The sequence below is a fragment of the Microcaecilia unicolor genome, chromosome 2, assembly GCF_901765095.1.
Source record: "Microcaecilia unicolor chromosome 2, aMicUni1.1, whole genome shotgun sequence".
In the NCBI taxonomy this organism is placed as follows: Eukaryota; Metazoa; Chordata; class Amphibia; order Gymnophiona; family Siphonopidae; genus Microcaecilia; species Microcaecilia unicolor.
The window spans coordinates 446,481,945-446,503,216 of NC_044032.1; the positions used below are offsets into that span (position 1 = coordinate 446,481,945).

The 21,272-nt window shown below is 47.6% G+C and overlaps 1 protein-coding gene across 3 annotated transcripts in view; it reads left to right on the forward strand.

Annotated features, from left to right (window-relative positions):
• LOC115461218 (programmed cell death protein 4-like) overlaps positions 1-21,272 on the forward strand; it is a 52,058-nt gene that overhangs the window by 17,374 nt on the left and 13,412 nt on the right. For all 3 annotated transcript variants that reach the window (XM_030190897.1, XM_030190895.1, XM_030190896.1), the window contains exons 3-7: positions 13,437-13,534; positions 13,961-14,074; positions 14,328-14,549; positions 15,114-15,211; positions 18,453-18,567. In XM_030190897.1, coding sequence (XP_030046757.1) covers positions 13,437-13,534; positions 13,961-14,074; positions 14,328-14,549; positions 15,114-15,211; positions 18,453-18,567 — 647 coding nt within the window. The remainder of the gene's footprint in view (positions 1-13,436; positions 13,535-13,960; positions 14,075-14,327; positions 14,550-15,113; positions 15,212-18,452; positions 18,568-21,272) is intronic.

Genomic DNA, 21,272 nt, shown 5'->3' on the forward strand with positions numbered 1-21,272 from the left:
TTTCAGGACAGTAAGAAATACAGACCAGGTCACCCAGCCTTTGGGCAACGGCCTAAGTTTCAGCCCCATCAGTCCTTTTGGGGGGGACAGGAAGGGGACCGGCAATTCAAGTCGGACAGGTCCTCCTGCCCGACAGTCACAATGATGGTGCATTGGTCCACGCGTTCTGTCTGATAGGGAGACGTTTTCAGGAGTTCCAGGATGCATGGGCCTCCATCACCTCAGATCAGTGGGTGCTGGACATCCTGCGCGACGGTTACTGGTTAGAATTCTGCCGCCCGGTCGCTCCTCTCTTCTTACAGTCTCCGTGTCGAGGTTCTGTCTGAGAGGCATCAGTCAAGTCCACCATTCAGGCGTTACTGTCTCTTCAGGCCATTGTGCCCGTGCCACTCGACGAGCGTGGACAGGGGAGGTACTCCATCTATTTCACGGTCCCCAAGAAGGGAGGCACGGTCCGGCCTATTCTGGAGCTCAAGAGTGTCAACAGGTGCCTGCAGGTTATGCACTTTCGGATGGAAACCCTCAGGTCCGTCATTGCCTCCGTGTGGGAGGGTGAGTTTCTCACCTTTCTCGATCTCAAAGAAGCGTATCTTCATATTCCAATTTGGGGCCTCCATCAGCAGTTCCTTCGTTTCGCGGTACTGGGTCAGCACTTCCAGTTTCAGGCGCTCCCATTTGGCCTTGCTATGGCCCCACGGACCTTCTCCAAAGTGATGGCAGTGGTGGCAGGGCCGCCGAGAGGGGGGGACAGGGGGGACAAAAGTCCCCGGGCCCGGGCCTCCAGGGGGGCCCGACGCCGCATGCCCATAGCTCCGCCCCTCCCCTCCGAGTTCCAGGGCCCGCCCATCATCCGTCGAGTTCCAGGGCCCACCCGTCGTCCGTCCCTTTCACCCGAGTTCCAGGGCCCACCTTCTGTCCCTCCCTCCATCCGATTCCGAATCATGTCAAAAGCGATCGTCTTGTTCTTATCTGACCTCGTGGTTACGGCGCGAGCAGCACGCGGTGAAAATCGTGCAGGCTCGCGCTTCAGCCTTCCTTTGTCTGTCTATCAGCTGAGGTCCCGCCCTCATTTCCTGTTTCTGCAAGGGCGGGACCTCAGCTGATAGACAGACAAAGAAAGGCTGAAGCGCGAGCCTGTACGATTTTCACTGTGTGCTGCTCGCGCTGTAACCACGAGGTAAGAAGATCGCTTTTGACATTCGGACGGAGGGAGGGAGGGGTGGGGGCTTTGTTCTCGGAAGGAGGGGGGCCTTGGATCTCGGAGGGCGGGCGGGGGGCCTTGGATCTCTAAGGGAGGGCATGGATCTCAGAGGGAGGGAGGGGGGCCTTGGATCTCTGAGGGAGGGAGGGAGGGAGGGGGTCTTGGATCTCCGAGGGAGGGAGGGCTTGGATCTCTGAGGGAGGGAGGGGGGCCTTGGATCTCTAAGGGAGGGCTTGGATCTCAGAGGGAGGGAGGGGGGCCTTGGATCTCTGAGGGAGGGAGGGAGGGAGGGGGTCTTGGATCTCCGAGGGAGGGAGGGCTTGGATCTCTGAGGGAGGGAGGGGGGCCTTGGATCTCTAAGGGAGGGCTTGGATCTCAGAGGGAGGGAGGGGGGGCCTTGGATCTCTGAGGGAGGGAGGGCTTGGATCTCAGAGGGAGGGAGGGGGGTCTTGGATCTCGGAGGGAGGGAGGGCTTGGATCTCAGAGGGAGGGAGGGAGGGGGGGCCTTGGATCTCTGAGGGAGGGAGGGCTTGGATCTCTGAGGGAGGGAGGGAGGGAGGGAGGGGGTCTTGGATCTCCGAGGGAGGGAGGGAGGGCTTGGATCTCTGAGGGAGGGAGGGGGGCCTTGGATCTCTAAGGGAGGGCTTGGATCTCAGAGGGAGGGAGGGGGGGCCTTGGATCTCTGAGGGAGGGAGGGCTTGGATCTCAGAGGGAGGGAGGGGGGTCTTGGATCTCGGAGGGAAGGAGGGCTTGGATCTCAGAGGGAGGGAGGGAGGGGGGCCTTGGATCTCTGAGGGAGGGAGGGCTTGGATCTTAGAGGGAGGGAGGGGGTCTTGGATCTCCGAGGGAGGGAGGGAGGGCTTGGATCTCTGAGGGAGGGAGGGGGGCCTTGGATCTCTAAGGGAGGGCTTGGATCTCAGAGGGAGGGAGGGGGGGCCTTGGATCTCTGAGGGAGGGGGGTCTTGGATCTCTGAGGGAGGGAGGGCTTGGATCTCAGAGGGAGGGAGGGGGGCCTTGGATCTCTGAGGGAGGGAGGGGGGCCTTGGATCTTGGAGGGAGGGAGGGCTTGGATCTCAGAGAGAGGGAGGGGGGCCTTGGATCTCGGAGGGAGGGGAGGGCAGGGGGGAGAAAGAACATATCACTGGACAGGAGGGGAGAGAAGAGATTGCTGGACAAGAGGGGAAGGCAGGGCAGGGGGAGAGAGAAGAGATTGCTGGACAAGAGGGGAGGGCAGGGGGGAGAGAAGAGATCGCTGGATAAGAGGGTAGAGGCATGGGGGAGAGAGAAGAGATTGCTGAATAGGAGGGCAGGGGGAGAGGAGAATTGCTGGACAGGAGGGGATGCCTGGCAGGGGAGAGAGAAGAATTGCTGAACATGGATGGATGATTGGAGGGGCAGGGGAGAGAGGAAATTTACTGGATATGGGTGGATGGAGGAGAGGGAAGTCAGGAAGGAGATGCACATGGATGGAGGTGAGGGAAGAGATGAGAAATGCTGGACATGGATGGAGTGGAGGGCAGGGAAGAGAGAAGAAATGTTGGACAAGGATGAAGGGAAGGAAAGACAAAGGAAGGAGATGCACACAGATGGAGGGAAAAGGAGAGAGGAGAAATGCTGGACATAGATGGAGGGGAGGGAAGACAGGAAGTACATGCACATGGATGGAGGGGAGTGAGGAGAAATGCTCATGGATGTAGGGGAAATTGCTGAATTTAAGGGCTGGATCGGAACACTTTCAGGGCAGATGCTGAAACTGGAGGAATGATAGGGACAGGGCTACAGATGGTAGACAGGACGCATAAGGACACAGGAGGATGGTGGACATGGTGAGAGAAAAAAATATCAAATGGAAAGAAGACACTGCATAAAACAGAAGACACTGGGACCAAAGCGAATAGAAAAACTATGATCAGACAACAAAGGTAGAAAAAAGTATTTTATTCAGAATTTTTTATGTCAGCTTTTGGAAATGTGTATCTGTGATGTTTTTCATGTAAGTTTCAATTTTTCTAGTATTGCTGCATGCTGAGTCTGACTTCTTCAGGTAACTTTCTAGTTCAGTATTTTGCCTTCATATTTTTTTTATTTCTAGTTCTTTGTGTCATATCTGTTGCCATGTGTTTTTCATGTGTGATAAGGTACAGTATTCTGCTAGTGTGTAGTATTTGCAGCCCTTTTGTTTTGTTTTTCATTAGGTTGTGTACTGGTGTTTTAGAGCCCGGTATAATTATAGTGCTGCCTTTCCATGCATAAGGTTGTAGCTCGTCCTGTCCTTGGAATTAGTGCTGTTATGGTTTGGTAAGGTTATGAGTGGGTTTTTGCACAAGTTTGTGTATAGTGTTTTGCAGTGGAGAGATTGTGTTTTGACCTTACTGAGGTAGCACCAAAACATCAGAAAAAGTGTAGAGCCTAAATCATGACACACTACCTCTTGAAGGATATACATATAGTGCAGGGGCCCGGCCCGGTGGCGGGTGGAGCAGCCGTGACCTCGGGGGGGGGGGGGGGCCCAGGGGCGGCCTTGTCCCGGGCCCGGCCCAGTCTCTCGGCGGCCCTGAGTGGTGGCAGCCTTCCTCCGGAAGCAGGGTGGCTAATTCGCGCGTCGTCCTACCAGGACAGCTTGGAAGTGACTTCCACGGTTGTCCGGCTGCTTCAGTCCTTGGGATGGGTGATCAATTTTGAGAAGAGCTGCCTGATCCCCTCTCAGCGCCTGGAATACTTAGGTGTTCTAGTTGATACCCAGTGGGCTCGGGTCTTTCTGACTGGCCCGCAGCGGGTGAAGCTGGCGAGGCAGGCATGTTGCCTTTTGTTGGCCGCCAGGCCACGAGTTTGGGACTACGTCCAGCTTCTAGGGTCCATGACAGCGGCTTTGGAGGTAGTCCCTTGGGCGCAAGCTCACATGTGTTCGCTTCAGAGGTCTCTGCTCTCCCGCTGGTCTCCGGTGTCGAAGGCTTACCAAGTCAGACTGCCTTGGATGTTGGAGGCCAGACGGAGCATGAGATGGTGGCTTTGCCCCCAGTCTCTGGCTCAGGGAATGTCCTTCGCATTCTGCAGTGGGAGGTAATGACAACGGATGCCAGCCTATCGGGCTGGGGGGCCTATTTCAGGGGCCATTTAGCTCAGGGTATGTGGTCACCGCAGGAGTCCCACTGGACCATCAATTTTCTGGAGCTTTGGGCGGTGCGGCTAGCTCTGAAGTTGTTTCTCCCATTCCTGAAGGGGACAGCGGTCCGAGTCTTCTCCGACAATGCGACGACTGTAGCTTATATCAACAGGCAAGGAGGGACCTGCAGCAGCCGTCTGGCCAGGGAATCCGGCCTCTTGATGATCTGAGTGGAGCAGCACCTGTCTTACCTTTCAGCCGCCCACATTGCCGGGGTCCTCAACGTAGAAGCCGACTTTCTCAGTCGTCATGTTTTTGATCCCAGCGAGTGGGAGCTGGCTGCTGCGGTGTTCCAACTAGTGGTGCGGCGTTGGGGCCTTCCTTGCATGGACCTGATGGCCACAAAGGACAGTGCCAAGGTTCCACAGTTCTTCTTTCGTCGCAGGGAGCAGGACTTGTTAGGTCTGGATGCCCTACTTCAACCGTGGCTGGTAGAGGGAGTCCTGTATGTCTTTCCTCCTTGGCCGATGGAGAAGAGTAGCGACTCATTGTGGCAGAGTGATTTTGGTGGCTCTGGACTGGCCCAGGCGTCCTTGGTATGCCGACCTCATCAGTCTTCTGGACGGCCAGCCGCTGCAGCAGCTTCCGCAGGAGAGGGGTCTTCTCCGGCAGGGACTGGTAGCCATGGAAGATCCCTCCCACTTTGGTCTTATGGCCTGGCCCTTGAGAGGTCTCGTTTGAAGAAGAAGGGCTATTCGGATTCGGTTATTACTATCCTGCTTCAGGCTCGCAAGCGGTCTACTTCTTCGGTCTATGCCCACATCTGGTGTATATTTGAAGATTGGTGCGCGGAAAGAGGTTTGGATCCCTTTAGCGCTTCGGTGGGCAGCATCCTTGATTTTCTGCAGCAGGGGGTGCACAAGGGCTTAGCGCTGGGGTCCTTGAAGGTCCAGGTGGCGGCAGCCTTGCCCTGCTTCTGAGGGCGCTTGCACAATTCTTCGCTGGTGGCTCACCCGGATGTGGTCCATTTTCTGAAAGGAGTGGGTCGTCTTCGACCGCCCTTCTGGGCTCCCTGCCCTGACTGGGATCTCAATCTGGTGCTTGGAGCGCATCAGCGTCCTCCCTTTGAGCCTCTTCGTCAGGCTTCTCTGAAGGATATTAATCTGAATGCGGTATTTTTGGTGGCTATCGCTTCGGCCTGTCGCATTTCTGAGCTCCAGGCGCTCTCTTGCAAGGACCCCTTTTTCCATTTTTCAGAGGAGGGGGTGTCTATACAAACAGTGCCGTCTTTTCTGCCCAAGGTGGCCTCGGAATTTCATCTTAATCAGTCGGTAGAGCTGCCTTCCTTTCGTCGGCAGGACGTGGGGAGCCGGTATGCGTCCTTGCGGCTTCTGGATGTTAGAAGAGTTCTTATCCGGTATCTGGAGGCGACTAACGAGTTTCGTCACTCAGATAGATTGTTTGTTTTGTTTGGTAAACAGAAGTTGGGCCTAATGGCCTCCAAAGCATCCATTGCCCACTGGTTGAAGGAGGCAGTGTCGTCCGCCTACCTCCTGGCAGGGAAGGCTTTGCCTTTGGGTTTGAAGGCCTACTCGACTAGGCGTGTGGCGACGTCGTGGGCAGAGACGTCTTTGTCTTCGGTAGACATTTGCAGGGCGGTGACGTGGTCGTCATTGCATTCTTTCAGCAAGCATTATAGGGTGGATGTTGCTGCGCGGTCAGATGCATCCTTTGGGGTGGCGGTCTTAAGAGCAGCAGGGCCGATGTCTCACCCTTGCAGGGATTGCTTTTGAACATTCCACTTGTCCTGGAATAGTGGGATAGAACGTAATGGAAGGAGAAATTAGGTCTTACCTGATAATTTTCTTTCCATTAGTTCTTCACACTATTCCAGGAGTCCTCCCGGTGTTTTTGGCCTATTTTGCTTCTGACTGCCCTGCTCACTGTTCTGGATCCTGTCGTTGGTTTGGGTTTTTTTTTTTTTTTTTTTTGCCTTGTTTGTTGGTTGGTTTCTGTTCATGCATTTAGGTTGGTTTTCTACTGGCTTATGTACAATACTGAGGAACTGGGCAGCTAGCACGTGGCTAGGTAGTAGTGCTCAGTTCTGGATTTTCTATCTCCACCTGCTGGTCGATGGACATAACTACCCGCTTGTTCTGGAATAGTGTGAAGAACTAATATAAAGAAAATTATCAGGTAAGACCTAATTTCTCCTTATGTGGCCGTATAGGGGTTCTTAAATGTAAATGCTCCAGATTTGCTTGGAGTTTTGTTACTTCCTGTAAAAGCCCGTCATGCACATCAAACCAACCTGCATGTAGTAGTGTGATAGAGCTGTGTTCTGCAGTCATTGGCTGTCAGCACTGATGGGGTTAAACTGTTATGAGGCAAGCAGCTCACACTGCTAGCTAAAAGGGCAGGTAGTTACAGTGGTTGAGGATGGTTTGAGAGAGAAGAAATAGACTGAGAGTGTCACTGTTTTATCTGGTTGGGGGGGAGACAGCTGAGGGTCATCAGGAGAATGTTTACAGGGGCAAACTTGACAGTGAAATCTGCATCTGTCCCTCAGTTAAGCTTAGCAGATAGCCCAGATGGAGGTAAACCAGTTGCCATGATTTCACAGATTTCTGCAAAGGAAGGCTGAGGTTTTTGGCTCTGGGAATAAGTTAATATAAAATATTAGCATCTCTGACATCCATTTTTGGTCTGCCTATTGTTCTTTGCATGTTAACAGTCCCGTCCCGTCCCCCCCCCAACATGGCCTTGTAGTGATCCATTCTTAGATTGCTTATTATGTCTGTATCCAAGAATGATTGATAACTCGGGTGTAAGTGAGTCACTGTAATATTTTGCTATTTTAGTGCACAGTCTGTAAATACTTTTCTTTCTGGGAACTCTGGCCTCAGGTTATAGTGAGATCTACGTTCTATGAAACCTGCAACCTTGTTTAGGGCAGGAAGGAGCCCAGCTGGTGGGGGTTGGGGGAGGGGAGAGAGATCATCAAAACAGGAACCTGTGTGCAGGTTCTGAATGAGACTTTTAGGTGGCCAAGGGCCTGGTGGGTGCTAGAGAGTAAGGAAAAAAAGAAAAAATCTTCTTTCCTTTTCATCCTACTAGACTAGTCCAGTCCAGTGGTTCTTTCCTCCTACCAGTAGATGGAGGTAGATAAAACAGATACTTTTTAGTGACAGTACCAGCATAAGAAGTAGTGCAGCCTGGAACATGTCAGTATTTCTCTACCTCCAGTTGATAGTGAGGTTGGGTTGGTGTATCTGGATTCTTCATTTTGAGGCCCAACTCCCAGGGTCACCATCTATGGCCTGCAGCCCTGTTGTTGAATCACTATGCCTGGCTCGTCTCATAGGGATTGGGACCTTTTACCTTGGTTGAGCTCAGAAGAGTTTTTGCCCTTTCCTATCCTGAGCCTTAGCCCACAGGGTTTTGCTCCTTGGGTGGGCTGGTATAGATCCCACAGGGCCCTTTCCAGCAGGGGTCTGAGGGCCCTCCTCCTTGTAGGTGACCCAGTAATACAGACCAGGGCTGCCCAGCTAATGAAGTTTATTTAAAAAGAAAATGACTCTAATCTGCAGTTGGAGCAGGTTTGTGTGTTTGATGGGCATCCTCAGTCCTGGGCTGAGATAGGTGTTGCCAGTGCAGAAAGGATGCTTGCGAAGAGGGGTGGGATATGTGCAGGGCTGGTCAAAAGTACTGGATACCCTAGGTGCCTTTTCACCCTACTCAAAATTCAGGCCCTTAATATCCTTCCCCCACCCCAACATCATGCTTTTAAATATTAAACCTTGTTTATATATATAACTCATTCACTCAGGGCAATTTCCCAAAGTAATTTACTCAGGTAAATGTGCTAGTTGAAAATTGCCTCCCCCTTCTGCTGGTAGAAGTACACATTGATAATTCTTTGAATCTGTGTGGCTTTCAGGATCTAAAATGCTTTTGACTACAGCTGTTCTTTGCTTCCCCTCAGAAGCTGCTGCCTTAAGTGGCTACCTGTTCTTACATAATGTTTGGACCAGGTTTGGGTATGTAGAAGCCAGTGACTGATCAGTGGCACCAGCTTCTACTGCCCAAACAGTGGGTGGACAGGGTCCAGAGTCATTCCCTGTAGCAGTCCCACCAACTTCAGAGCCACAGGTTTTGACAGGAACAGTGACCATCTTGGATTCAGGTCAACCGTCTCCCGTGTATTCAGGGGCCAACATGGCCTTATTCAGGTGAAAGAGACAGTCTGTTGCAGTTGCTGAATTTGGAAGCCGTGGTTGTGGTGGCTACAAAGATGACAATCCTGCTGGAGGGCAGTTCAGCCCTCAAGGACCTTCATGACCATAAGTTGGAGATGCTTCTCAGACATTCAGTTTCAGCTCTGAGTGCAGGTGGCAGTGTGCAGGGGACTGCCCATCTCTCCAGAGTCATCCTGTTGGGAATCGGGAGGGGGGGAGGTGGCTTTCTTGGAGGATGTGCTGTATGATCTGATTTGTATTTGTTCATGGTCCATTGCCTCGGTTATTGTGGCCCATCAATGGCTAGGCAGTGGATTCTGCCTCCAAGACAAACGTGATTAAGCTTCTGTTTAGAGGCTGTCTACTCTTTGTTAAGGACTTAGAGAAACTTGTGAATGACCTGGAGAAGGCCCAGCTTCATTGGCTGCTGGGGGACAAATCACAGGGTTCCTGAGGGAGCAGGAGCTGGTCTGAGGATTAGGGTTGATGTGGATCCTTTTAAAAGACAGCCTTCAGGAAAGGGCAGAACAGTGCCCAAGGGTTAGAAGGGGCAGCCCTTTCAAGAAGCGTAATGAGCCAGGGACAGTAGAGTCTCTACCAGGTGCTCTGCAGGCTCCAAGGCATGCCAGTGAGGGGCGGGTGGGTGGGCCCCTTCTAGACTTTTGCAGGTAAGAGGGAGGCTCAGCCTCTTCTTCTGGGAGTGCGCCCTTGTTTCCCCAGACCAGTAGGTCATGGAGAGTCATCCGGCAAGACTGCACTAGTTTAAGGAACTAGTTTTCAACGAATTACTGTGCCCCCTTGCGGTTCCCTGTTCCAAGCATTGGGCAGTTGAGGAGACTGTACAATATTTGGTACGATTTGGGGTCCTGGAATTTTTGTCACTTCAAGAGCATGGTCAGGGTGCAATTCTATCTACTTTGTGATCACAAAGAAAGGAGGTGCCTTCAAGCCCATCTTCCTTTCATACTCTTTCATGTGGTGTACCACAAGGTTCTGTTCTATCACCATTTCTATTCAGTCTGTTCATCAGCCCCCTTGCATTAGTTATCCAATCATATGGTATAAGTTCATATTCTTATGCAGATCACTTTCTGTTAATTCATTATACAGATCCATATTTAACAGACCTAGCCCCTTTACAAAATGTCCTTAAGGAAGTGGTTAGGTGGCTTCAGGAACATCATTTAGTCCTTAATGCAGATAAAACTACAGCTATGTGGATATCAGGTGCTCTGCCTCCACCAATAATAATTCCAGTCCTACTTGATAGGCCTGTTGTTCCGGTACCATCATTGAGATATTTAGGAATAATCATTGACTCAACTCTTTCCTTCGGACCACAGGTTTCCAATATCATGATGACAGGCTTCTTTTTTCTGTGTAGTCTGAGATCAATCAGAAATCTGATTGACCAAGATTCTCTATCCACACATTTCTATACATATGTTAGTACCAGGTATGATTACTGTAATACAGCCTATGAAGGAATGACCAAGGCGCATCTGGAGAGGATTCAGACACTACAGAACACAGTAGCTCGTGTCATTTGTAGGGCAAGTAGATATGATAGTGTTACTGCACTCCTTCAACACCTTCATTGGTTACCAGTTGAATACAGGATTAAGTTTAAAATTCTTACTTTAACACATACTTTTCCCAGTATGGCATTACTTATATATATGTACTTATGAGCTCTTCATTTGACTATTCCTTCATACTTAGCTTCTCTAACTGTGCCCTATACCCCAGGTCGTACTCTTTGATCTTCAGTTGATAATAGGTTAGTTCTGCCATCTTCATTAAGAGCGATGTGGGAATCTACACACAACTCTGCATTCTATTTTCTGTCTCCTGCATTATGGAATTCACTTCCTCGACACATCCGGTTGGAAAGCTCTTTTAGTCTGTTTCGCAAGGCTTTGAAAACACACTTCTTTCGACTAACTTTTCAGGCAATTTTCAGTAAGGTCTGCAGCATAAAATACTAGAGCCCATCCTCATTTGGATGAACGTTATGTGAGAATGGTTGCTGCATTATATTCCATCCTGTATCCCTTCTTTAGCAGAATATTTGAGTCCTTTTACTCTACAGGGTTATGAATGCTGTGTAAGTAAGTGTATGATTTTGTTTCATGTGTTTCATTTATCTCTTGTTTTAGGTGCTGGTCTTTTGTCCTTTCCATTATTTTAATGGAGTTCTTTTTATGTTGCTTGTTTTCTGTTTTTAATTAATTTTTATATTGTACATTGTAAACCAATTAGATTTGCCATGCAATATTGTCAGTTTAGGAAAATTATTAAATGATAAGTGAATTGCCCACCTCTGCTTTTGGCAGACCTCACTATGCAGCTGACTTGGTGGGATGTGACTTTTCACCTTCTGAGTGGTGTTTTCCTAGACTCCCTCAAGTGGATAGTGGTTATAGTGATGTGAGTCTCAAAGCCATTGCCACAGTAGGTCTGTTCAGGGGACATGGCCAGCAGTCAGCTGGAAGTGAGGGCCATTCTTCTTGCTTTGCAGATTTTCCTTCAGTTTATTCAAGGGAAAGCAGTGCAAATGATGATGTCTGTTCATCTGTGATGGTTAACACGAACAAGTAAAGCAATGGCTTGGGAGGTCCAGTGGCTTTGCAGTTGGGCAGAGCTACACCTTACTGCACTCTCGGCAATACACATTGTGGAAGTGGCCAATGTTCAGGCCTCGGGTTATGAATCTAGTGAAGTTGGGAGCTGAGTGCCTCAGACTTTCAGCTTCTGGTGGACCACTAGGTGTCTCAAGCTTCAATCTGATAGCCACTGTGGAGAATGCTAAGTTCCACTCTTTTGCAGTCACAGATTAGGAGTTGGCTCGTTGGGGATAGATGCTTAGACCCAGGCATGGCCTCCACAAGAGCTCCTGTACATTTCCCTGCCCTGGCCTCCAATCGGCCGGGTTCTCCAGAGGATTGTTTCTCACTTATATTTGGTCATTCCGGTGAACTCTGGACTGGCCTTGCTGTCTCTGCTACATAGACTTGTTTTATTTGCTGGAAGACCCAGAGCCATTTTGGCTTATGGGCTGGTCCTTAGTGGATGTTTGAGGCACAAAAGATACCTGGTTGCAGTTGTAGTAACCTTATTGAAGGCATGGAGAATCTCGAGTCTTAGTATTCTTAGGGAGATATCTCCCCCTGGTGGGCAGATTTGGCTTTCTTCTTGTTGTTTCTCTAAGGAGGGTTTGGCCATCAATTCTCTTAAACATCAAGTGGCAGCCAGATAGATCTCCTTAGAGATTCTGAGGTACACCTTTTAAAGGATCAATTTCTGAAGGCAGTATTTCTGGTGGTAATTTGCTCAGCTTGTTAAGCTGCAGGCCCTCTCTTGTAGAGATCCATGTTCATCATTCTTGAATGACTTGGCTACTGTTCGCAAGAACCAAAAGGTAACTGAACTCAAAACTCCCACTAGGAAAATAGTGGTGCACAAATGAGTGGGGAACGGAGGAAGGCTGGACGAACCACACGGTCAATGAGATTAAAATTTATTGCTATGATATGTATCAAACACGATAACATAAAATCAATAATCAAGACTTGACACTGCACCGTGTTTCAGCATGGAACATGCCTGCCTCAGGAGCCTGATAATATAAAGTTAAATATAAGAAGGTACTGCTAGGTAGAAATGGAGTTGTGGTCTTTAAAAAGACTGTGCATGCATGAATGAAGCACTATGCAAAAAACGCTCCCTTTCATCTGAATCAGATGGTTTTGCTGCCAGTATTTTCAAAGGCCTAGGGCTGGGACTTCTCTAAAATGCTTCATAAGTTGGAAGTGCACAGGGTGTTGATGAGGTATCTAGAGGTCACAAATGCTTTCATAAAATCTGATTTTGTGCTATTTCACAAGCCTTGTAAGGAGGAAGCAGCCTCCAAGTCCTTCCTTTCATGTTGGATTAAATCTGCTATAGAGACAGCTTGTGTAATGGCTGCAGAGGCCTAGGTGGTTCCTCTGGAGGATATCTGCAGAGTAGCGACATGGTCATTGCTCTATTCCTTTGTGAAATATTACAGAATTGATGTTTGGGCCAAGGGCAGTGGTTCCTTTTGACAGGGCAGTTTTGGAGGGAACTTTGCCTTCCTCTTGCCCTGAGGGATAGAGAACTCTGGTACATCCTACTGGTCTAGCAGGATGAAAAGGAAGGTAAAATGTAGTCTTACCTGTTAATTTCCTTTTTATTGATTCCTGCCAGACCAGTCCAGTATTTCTTTTTGGAAGAATTGGATATGTTCCACACCTAGTCTGTAGATCTGCTTGTTTTGATTGTGCCTCTGTTTATCTAGTTGGTATGAGAAGTTTGTATTGAGATTAGTTTTCACTGCGGGGGATCTTTTAGGAGGCTTTTGGTGGCCATTTATGTTTTGCTTTGGTTTGGTCATACTGACAAATTCCAGATTGCTGGTGATTTCACTGGAAAGTGTCTACCTGTATCTGCTGGTAGGGAGGCTAAACCCATTGGTCTGGATTGGTCTAGCAGGAATTGAGGAAAGGAAAATGATCAGGTATGTCTAAATTTCACCTTCCTTTCTATTGTAAAAGCCTCTTTAGTTTCATGTTCAAACTTGCAACAAGGATGTTTTCTCCACAGTCACCTTGTGTGCACTTGCTTTGTCTCACCAGTTCTAGTTTTGTATTTTGTTTTTTTTCCCCCTTTTTCCCAGTGATGACCTTTGGCCTGGTCCACTGATTACAGTTAAGAGTTAATATTGTCACAATGTGTTGTGGAATCAATGCTGAATTGCAGCAATACTATGGTCTGCCACAGTTTACAGGGAGATTTCATCTAGCCTTATAAAAAAAAATACAAAACAAGAAAATTAATGTTCTTCCTCCCCCCCCCTTGACTCCTCTTGTAGGTGGTGCTGGAGGAAAGGGGGTTTGGGGTGCCCCAGGAGTGGTATATGGATACCAGGAGCCTGATGCTCGTGATCCCAATTATGATGAGTCTGCACAGGTATGATGCACCATAGAGAGCTGAGCCACGGTAGGCATGACTGCTCTAAGCTTCAAATACTGGTAGACTAGAGCACTGTGTAAGGGGTGTGTGCACCTACTTGAGACTGAGATAAGATATAGACAAGTAATCATCAGGCCTTCTCGTGTTACTGATAGTCTTCTCAGTACTCCTTTTCATGGGCAGTGACCCCATGAGCTTGGCTTAGCACTGTGAATAAAAAAAAAAATATGGAGCATTTTTGCTGAGCCAGTCTCAGACAAAAAAAACCCAAACAAATGTTTTTCTGTTATTCCATGAATTAGTAAAATAGTGTCACTTCTTCCTGTTGAAAGTAAAAAAGTTATACCACTGCCAGAATGCAGGTTTTGGTGCAGAGAGGACTCTACAAGTGAAATTTCACTTGTAATCTCCATTTGCTCTCAGGGTGACACAGTGTATCAGAAGGTTGTTCCTGAGCTTGACGAAAAGGATCTGGAAAAGAACATCCACCCCATGGTGCTGGAGTACTTTGAGCATGGAGACACCAATGAGGTTATTGTGAGTATCTGTGTTTTCAATTCACCTCACCCAGAAAGAAACATGAGGCTGGCAGAATATGGATAGAACGGATTAGTCTGTTTTGTTTGATTAGGTTTGGTTGGTGAATCTGATGGGACAATTTTTCAGTTTGTTGAAAAGCGTAGTAGGTTCATATTTTATTTCTATGGGAAAAGTGATCTGGCTGGTTCTAGTTCAGATGGGTGGATGCCGTTTGCAGATGCAGTAATACTGGCTTGTTCTTCTCACTTAGGCTTTGTTGAAAGGATTGAACCTTGGAGGGAAGAAATGTGAGTTTCCCTCACTTGCTGTCTCCCTCTCCTTGGAAGGGAAGGCAAGTCAGCGAGAACTCACATCCCGGCTGCTCTCGGACCTTGTGGGCAAGATAATGACCTCGGAGGACATCGCTAAAGCTTTTGACAAAATGTTAAAAGACCTGCCTGACCTTATTCTGGACACACCAGAAGCTCCACAGGTGAGTGTGCATGTTGGGGAAATAGAGCAGAGGTTGGATTGGTAGAGAAGAGATATGGTGCTGAGCTCTGGAGTAGAGTGAATTGTCTTCCAGAGAGTGAACAGTTTCAAATCATTGCACTCCTTGTAGGCATGTGGCAGGAGTAGATTCAGACAGCAGAATGGGGTGAGCCTCTAGGGCTATGCCCCTTGCCCCAGAACAACTTTGTTCTGTGCAGCAACTAGGGAGGTTAGCGGGAAAAGAAGCTAATCTGTACCCCCTCCACCAATCAAAATAGTGTTCCACTACCATCCTGTTATAATTTTTATAGTTGAAAGAAAAGACCATTCTGCCTATTGGAGGTGTGCAGTGAAATGCTTGTAGATAGCTTGGTTCTACTCCCAGTGAAGAATCAAACTGGAGGGAAAGCATAGGGACTGTCCTCTATTAGAAGGGTGAAGTGAAATAGCTCTTACTGGGACATGCTATTTCAGCTTTACTTCCCTAGTTAGTTATGCAGGGAACTGCTAGTGACAAATCTGCTGGTTAGGTCAAACCATGACCATCCTCTTTCTTTGTGTTTAGATGTTGGGGCAGTTCATTGCTAGAGCTTTAGCGGACCATGCTTTGCCTCTGGACTTCTTGGATCGTTATAAAGGCCGGGTGGACTGTGAGTATGCAAGGTGAGAAATGGAATAGAGCAAAATCTTTGACGGTGTGGGGGATGGTGGTGGTGGGGCTGGTGGTAAGAGCCATGGAATGCCATGTGGAAGGCAGGAAACAAGAGCCAGTAGTCAGCTCAGTTAAGCTGTGAGGCTCGAAGCACAGGAGAACCTGAGATCAATTAAAGAGACACGAGCACTTCTGTTTCGGTGGGTGCAATGACTTGATCTTTGCTGGAGCCAGTCGTGAGACTGCTGTGCTACTGTTAACAAAGTGTGCGTGCAAAGCTGAGCAAGGTAAATATTGTTTTTGTAGCAGCTGTCAAGCCTTTATTGACAGTATTGCATGTGTGAAGTAAGTTCTGATGCAGATTTTATGGGATTTATTTCCATACTTTATCAACACTTCTTTCGTAGTGTGGATGATGATGTTCTCTTGTTTCTTAAGAAAGGTTTGGATTTAGATTTTAGGTTTAATTACACTTTATTACAAATCTGAGTTAAAGGCAAGTTACTATCAGGTAAAGTGGATTGTAGTCTTTTAGGGCAGGGAACTGTCTAACAGCCTCATTTGTTAACCTGTATTAATTCTCACATTAATGTGAGTTAACATTTTATTTAACACAAATCTCATTAACCTCAATGGGGCCTCCTTACTAATTGAAAGGGTAATTTTATAACAGGTTGTTTAGATCTTTAGGCAAGTAGATAATTTGTTTTTAGCCTATTTTATAAAGACACAGAGGCACCCTGTTTGTCTTTATAAAATAGTAAAGATAAAGTGGCAGAAATTGTGGCTAGATTAAAGCCATGGACCTTTGTGCCTTTTCTGTAACTGGTGTAAATGTTAGTTTGTAAAGTGTGTGCATATTTTACTCCTGGGGGAATCCTGCACAACTGAACAAGGCAGAATTCTGCAAAGTGCCAGCATAGGGTCTCTTTTTGGTCCCCCCCCCCCCAACAAGAGATTGCACGATAGGAGGAGAGATGGAAGTGAACTGCTGCACATCCAACTTCTCTTCCTCTGCTGGCTTACACCCACCTGTTTAGGTGAACTGTGGGGCTATAGGGAGGCTACACAATTCACCTGAACAGTCGGGTCTAAGCTAGCAGAAGAGGAGGAAGTGATTTGATGTGCAGCAATTCACTTCCTCCTCCTCTTTGTGGGACAGGGGGAGAAGGAGCAACATGCCAGGAGGAATAGGAGAGGCCTAGAGGTAAGGTGAGTTCTAAGGATGGGGTTGGAGTACAGCAAGGTGACAGTGAGCCATGAGGAGGACAGAACAAGGTGAGTGCACCATGGGGAGCTGCGGGGGAACAGAGGAGTGGAGCAAGATGTTTGTGTGTTCCATTGGGGGGGGGGGGGCAGAGCAAGATGAGTGTGTGGCCCATGGGGGCAGAGGAAGGTGGGTGTGTGTGCCACAGGGAGCTGGGGCTAGCAAATTGGGTGCATGTGCCATGGGGAGCGGGAGTCGTGGAGCAAAGTAAGTGCATTCTCCATGGAGATTTTTTCTTTTTTGGGGGAGGGGGGGGGGTGGGGTGGGGGGAGAGAGCAAGAAAATGAAGGGGCTAGAAAATGCTGAGTATTCCACTAGTGTGGGGAAAGGTCAAGCTTGAGAATGTCCCATGGGGGGTGGGGAAGATGTACAATGATAGCTGGAGAGGAAAAAGAATGAAAGGTGGTGTGTGCCTGCGGAGGGAGGAGGAGGATGAAAGGAGGGAGTATTACATGCCGTAGAAGACTTTGGAGGCAGAAGGTAGGGGTCTTGTTGGGAGTTAGAGGGAGAGAAAACTGTAGTTAGCATGAGAGAAGGAATGGGGGAGGCTGGAGCCTGCAGAGGGAAAAGGCAGGAGGGACTTCGCCTTAGGATGAGGAAATGCGGTGCAAAAACACTACAAATAATCAGAATTTTGCAGGCTTTTTAAATAGTGTGCAGAATTTTCAAATGTTTTGTGCAGAATTGGCTCAGAAATAGAATTTTATTGTGAAAGCACATAAATAGCAACTCCACTTGCACGCAACCCAAACTTTACCCCAGAAGATGTTTATATGTGGATTGTGTAAAAGTGCACGCCTTTTCGGCACCATGCATACTTTTTAAATAATTTTATGAAATTCCTTTTAATGCACTTAAAAAGTCATCATGTGTGAAATTATACCCAAATGCATAACTTGCATTAATGCACATTAAATTACTCCTGCTGGAATTCTGCGTGACTGTGGAGCGCAGAATTTGAGCAGAATTTCCCAGCCGCACAGGATTCTCCATTTTCATTCATAATCTGCACTCAAAGGGAATTAGAAAAAATAAATAATGCGGAAACGGGCCATGATAAAGGATGGATGGATGGCTCCCCCCCTCCCCCCCCCCGGAGCCTTGGTGGGTCCTCTCCAGCTCATGGAGAAGGAAGGCTGGCTGGCTACCTGGCCAGCTTGTCCCCCCTCTTCCGCCCCTCCCCCAAGCCTCAGTGGGTGCTCCTCAGGCCTAACTTAACATGACCTGGTGGTCTAGTGGCCTCCTTGGGGTAGGAAAGAACCCCACGCTTTCCTGCCCTCTGCTGCTGATCTCTGGCTGGTGCCACTGCTTCTTCAAAATGGCTGTTGAGACTTCAAGTGGTAATCTCGTCAGGCTGCTGTGGGATTACCACTTGAAGTCTCAGCGGTCATTTTGAAGAAGCGGTGGTATTGGCCATAGAGCAGTGACAGTGGGCAGGAAAGAGTAGGGGTTTTTCCTGCCCTGAATAGGTACTCCCGATGTAGCTCCTCATTGTAGCTCACGGGTGAGTCTAGGTGGATGGTATGTGTGGGTGCAGAGTTGAGGGAGGGGCTGGAAAAAAAAATAATGGATAGTAAGTGTAGGTGCAGGGGGTGAATAAAAAAGTATGCATGGTGTATGAGTGCAGGGGGAGCTGGAAAAAAATATGTGTACAGGGAAGGGGGTTCTGTAATATTGTTTAAATTATGACATACTTCCAGAGTTTACAAATTTTGTACACAGAATTTTGATTTTTCTGTGGCTCTCAATTCTGGCAGGAGTAACATTAGTAAACCAGGCCCTAAATTTGTACCTGAAGCAATGGAAGGTGAAATGATTTTCTCAATGTCACAAGACTGATCAGTCGGAGAAGCAGGATTTGAACCCTAGCTTCCCTGGTTCACAGCCTTCCCTTTTAACTGCTAGTTATGACTGATGTCTTCATTCTTCCGGCAGACTATTTCTGTGACTGTTCCAAGATTTGCCTACTATTTCTTCTTATACAGAGCTGCCTTGGATCGAGCTGCTGTGCTGCTGAGCATCAAACGGGAAATAATTCGATTGGACAATGTCTGGGGAGTGGGTGGTGGCCAGAGGCCTGTGAAACATCTCATTAAAGAGGTGAGGCTCCCTTCTGCCTATTCAGCTAACAGAGGGAAACCACCAATTGATACAGCTGCAAAATTCATTAGGATCTAGGTAAGGGGTGTCTAAACTCTGCCGTCGCCCAGTCAGGTTTTCAGGATTTCCACAATGAATATGCATGAGATTTATTTGCATACAGTGGAGGCAGTGCATGCAAATAGATCTCATACATGTTCATTCAAGAAATACTGAAACCTGGACTGAGGTTGGACACCCCCAATCTAGATGATGGGTGAAATTCCCCTCTAGTCTTTGTGCATTTTACAAAAAACAATGGGCATCTTTAGAATTATGAGCTTCTATAAGGAGCTATCTTGGGACCATACTGAACTGGACTCATGTCGTGCGTGACATGCCCTTGGTGCCCCTGCCCTGCCCACTGTGCTGTGTCCAAGAGGAAGAAACAATGGTTAGAGAGCAATTTTGGTACTCCTGCCTCCCTTGTGCCCTGTGTGGCTCATCACTCGCACAGTCATCAGTACAGCTGTGAGCCATCAAGAACATGTGGAAACATATGACATAAATGACCATTCTCCGGCGACACATGGTCCTGTAAGTACACACCAAGATGTGATGGTGTGTACTTGATGGGCATTCATGTAAGTGGGGTGGACATGTATGCATGTAGATTATAAAATCTTTATTATGTATGTGGGTTGGTGTTTTTGTTGTTGTTGTTGTTGCTGCCATCTAGTTGTGAGCATTTTCACCAGCTGTATGAGTGGTGTCAGTGTCTGCACCTACTTTCCTTTTTATTAATTACACTTCAAATAGGCTCTTTCCTTGTAGAGCTATACTCTCTTAATGATAGTCCTGGGGTCCCACTCTCAAGCTAACCCCCCCACCCTATTGTTAAAGGGGAGATCTAACAATAAAAACCAGTGGTCAGGAACAAATGTATCACACAAATGTAAAAAAACAAACTTATAGGGGTGCATATTTAAAAGGTTTAACTAGCTAATTGCATGGCTCAATTGAACCACAGAATTTAGTTGGTTAGAAATGATCGACAGTGTTAGCTGATTAACACTGAGCAGAATAATAATAATCATTTTTAAAAAGCAGGCTTGAACCTCACCAGGCACGTCTCTTCCAAGTTATGAAGCAGGAATTGAGACAGCAAGGCTGGGACATCACAGTTTACTAAGAGGGGCATAATCGAACGGGGTCGGGGACGCCCAAATCTCCATATTTAGGTCAACCTTAGAGATGGTCGTCCCCGGTTTTCAGCGATAATGGAAACCGAGGACGCCCATCTCAGAAACGACCAAATCCAAGCCATTTGGTTGTGGGAGGAGCCAGCATTCGTAGTGCACTGGTCCCCCTGACATGCCAGGACACCAACCGGGCAGCCTAGGGGGCACTGCAGTGGACTTCAGAAAAAGCTCCCAGGTGCATAGCTCCCTTACCTTGTGTGCTGAGCCCCCCAAAACCCACTCCCCACGACTATACACCACTACCATAGCCATAGGGATGAAGGGGGGCACCTAGATGTGGGTACAGTGGGTTTGTGGTGGGTTTAGGAGGGCTCACATTTACCACCACAAGTATAACAGGTAGGGGGTCCGCCTGCCTGAAGTTCACTGCAGTACCCAAATAAAACTGCTCCAGGGACCTGCATACTGCTGTCATGGAGCTGGGTATGACATTTGAGGCTGGCAAAAAAATATTTTTAAAGTTTTTTTTTTTGTTTTTTTTTAAGGGTGGGAAGGGGGTTAGTGACCACTGGGGGGGGGAGGGGAAGGGGAGATCATCCCTGATTCCTTCCGGTGGTCATCTGGTCAGTTCGGGCACCTTTTTGAGGCTTGGTCGTAAAAAAAAAAAAGAACCAAGTAAAGTCGTCCAAGTGTTCGTCAGGGACACCCTTCTTTTTTCCATTATCGGCCGAGGACGCCCATGTGTTAAGCACGCCCCAGTCCAGCCTTCACTATGCTTCCAACATGCCCCCGGGAACTTTGGTTGTCCCCACGACGGAAGGCAGTTGAGGGCGCCCAAAATCGGCTTTTGATTATGCCGATTTAGGCGACCCTGTGAGGACACCCATCTCGATTTGTGTCGAAAGATGGGCGCCCTTCTCTTTCGAAAATAAACCCACAAATATGTTGCAAAAGGCCCCAATAACGTCTAAATTTAGAACACTAAAACAAAAATATATGCAGGCAAGTCAAACAACATTTTGACCCAAATATTTATATGTCAAGTGTGCATCTGTATGTAATACAAAATGTGTTACCAATACAACTGTGTACTTAATCGTTGCAGAAACTTCTGTGAATAAATATACATCAGTGAAAGAAGTGTAGTCATCAGTGAAATGTGTTTTTTTTTCTTTTCAGTGACACAGCGTCTGTGTAGTTTCTAAATAGTTTCTAAATAGTTTAAATTCAGCTTTCTCAATGAAACAAAGAATCGGATGAAGAATGAAGAGGGATGAGAAACATGTACCCTTTAATAATAATTTTATAATTAATTGATAATATATTTTTATTATAATCATGCAATCCAGCTAGAATGAAATCCAAATCAGGAAAAAGGACAGCCAATATTTTATTAGAATTATGAACATGAACTAAATCAGTTTAACAAGTAAAAACTTGTGAATTAATGTGTGTTAGAACTTTTAACTTATGTTACAAAATACATTTTTATTAACGTTTGAAATTAAGTAAAGTCCAAAAATG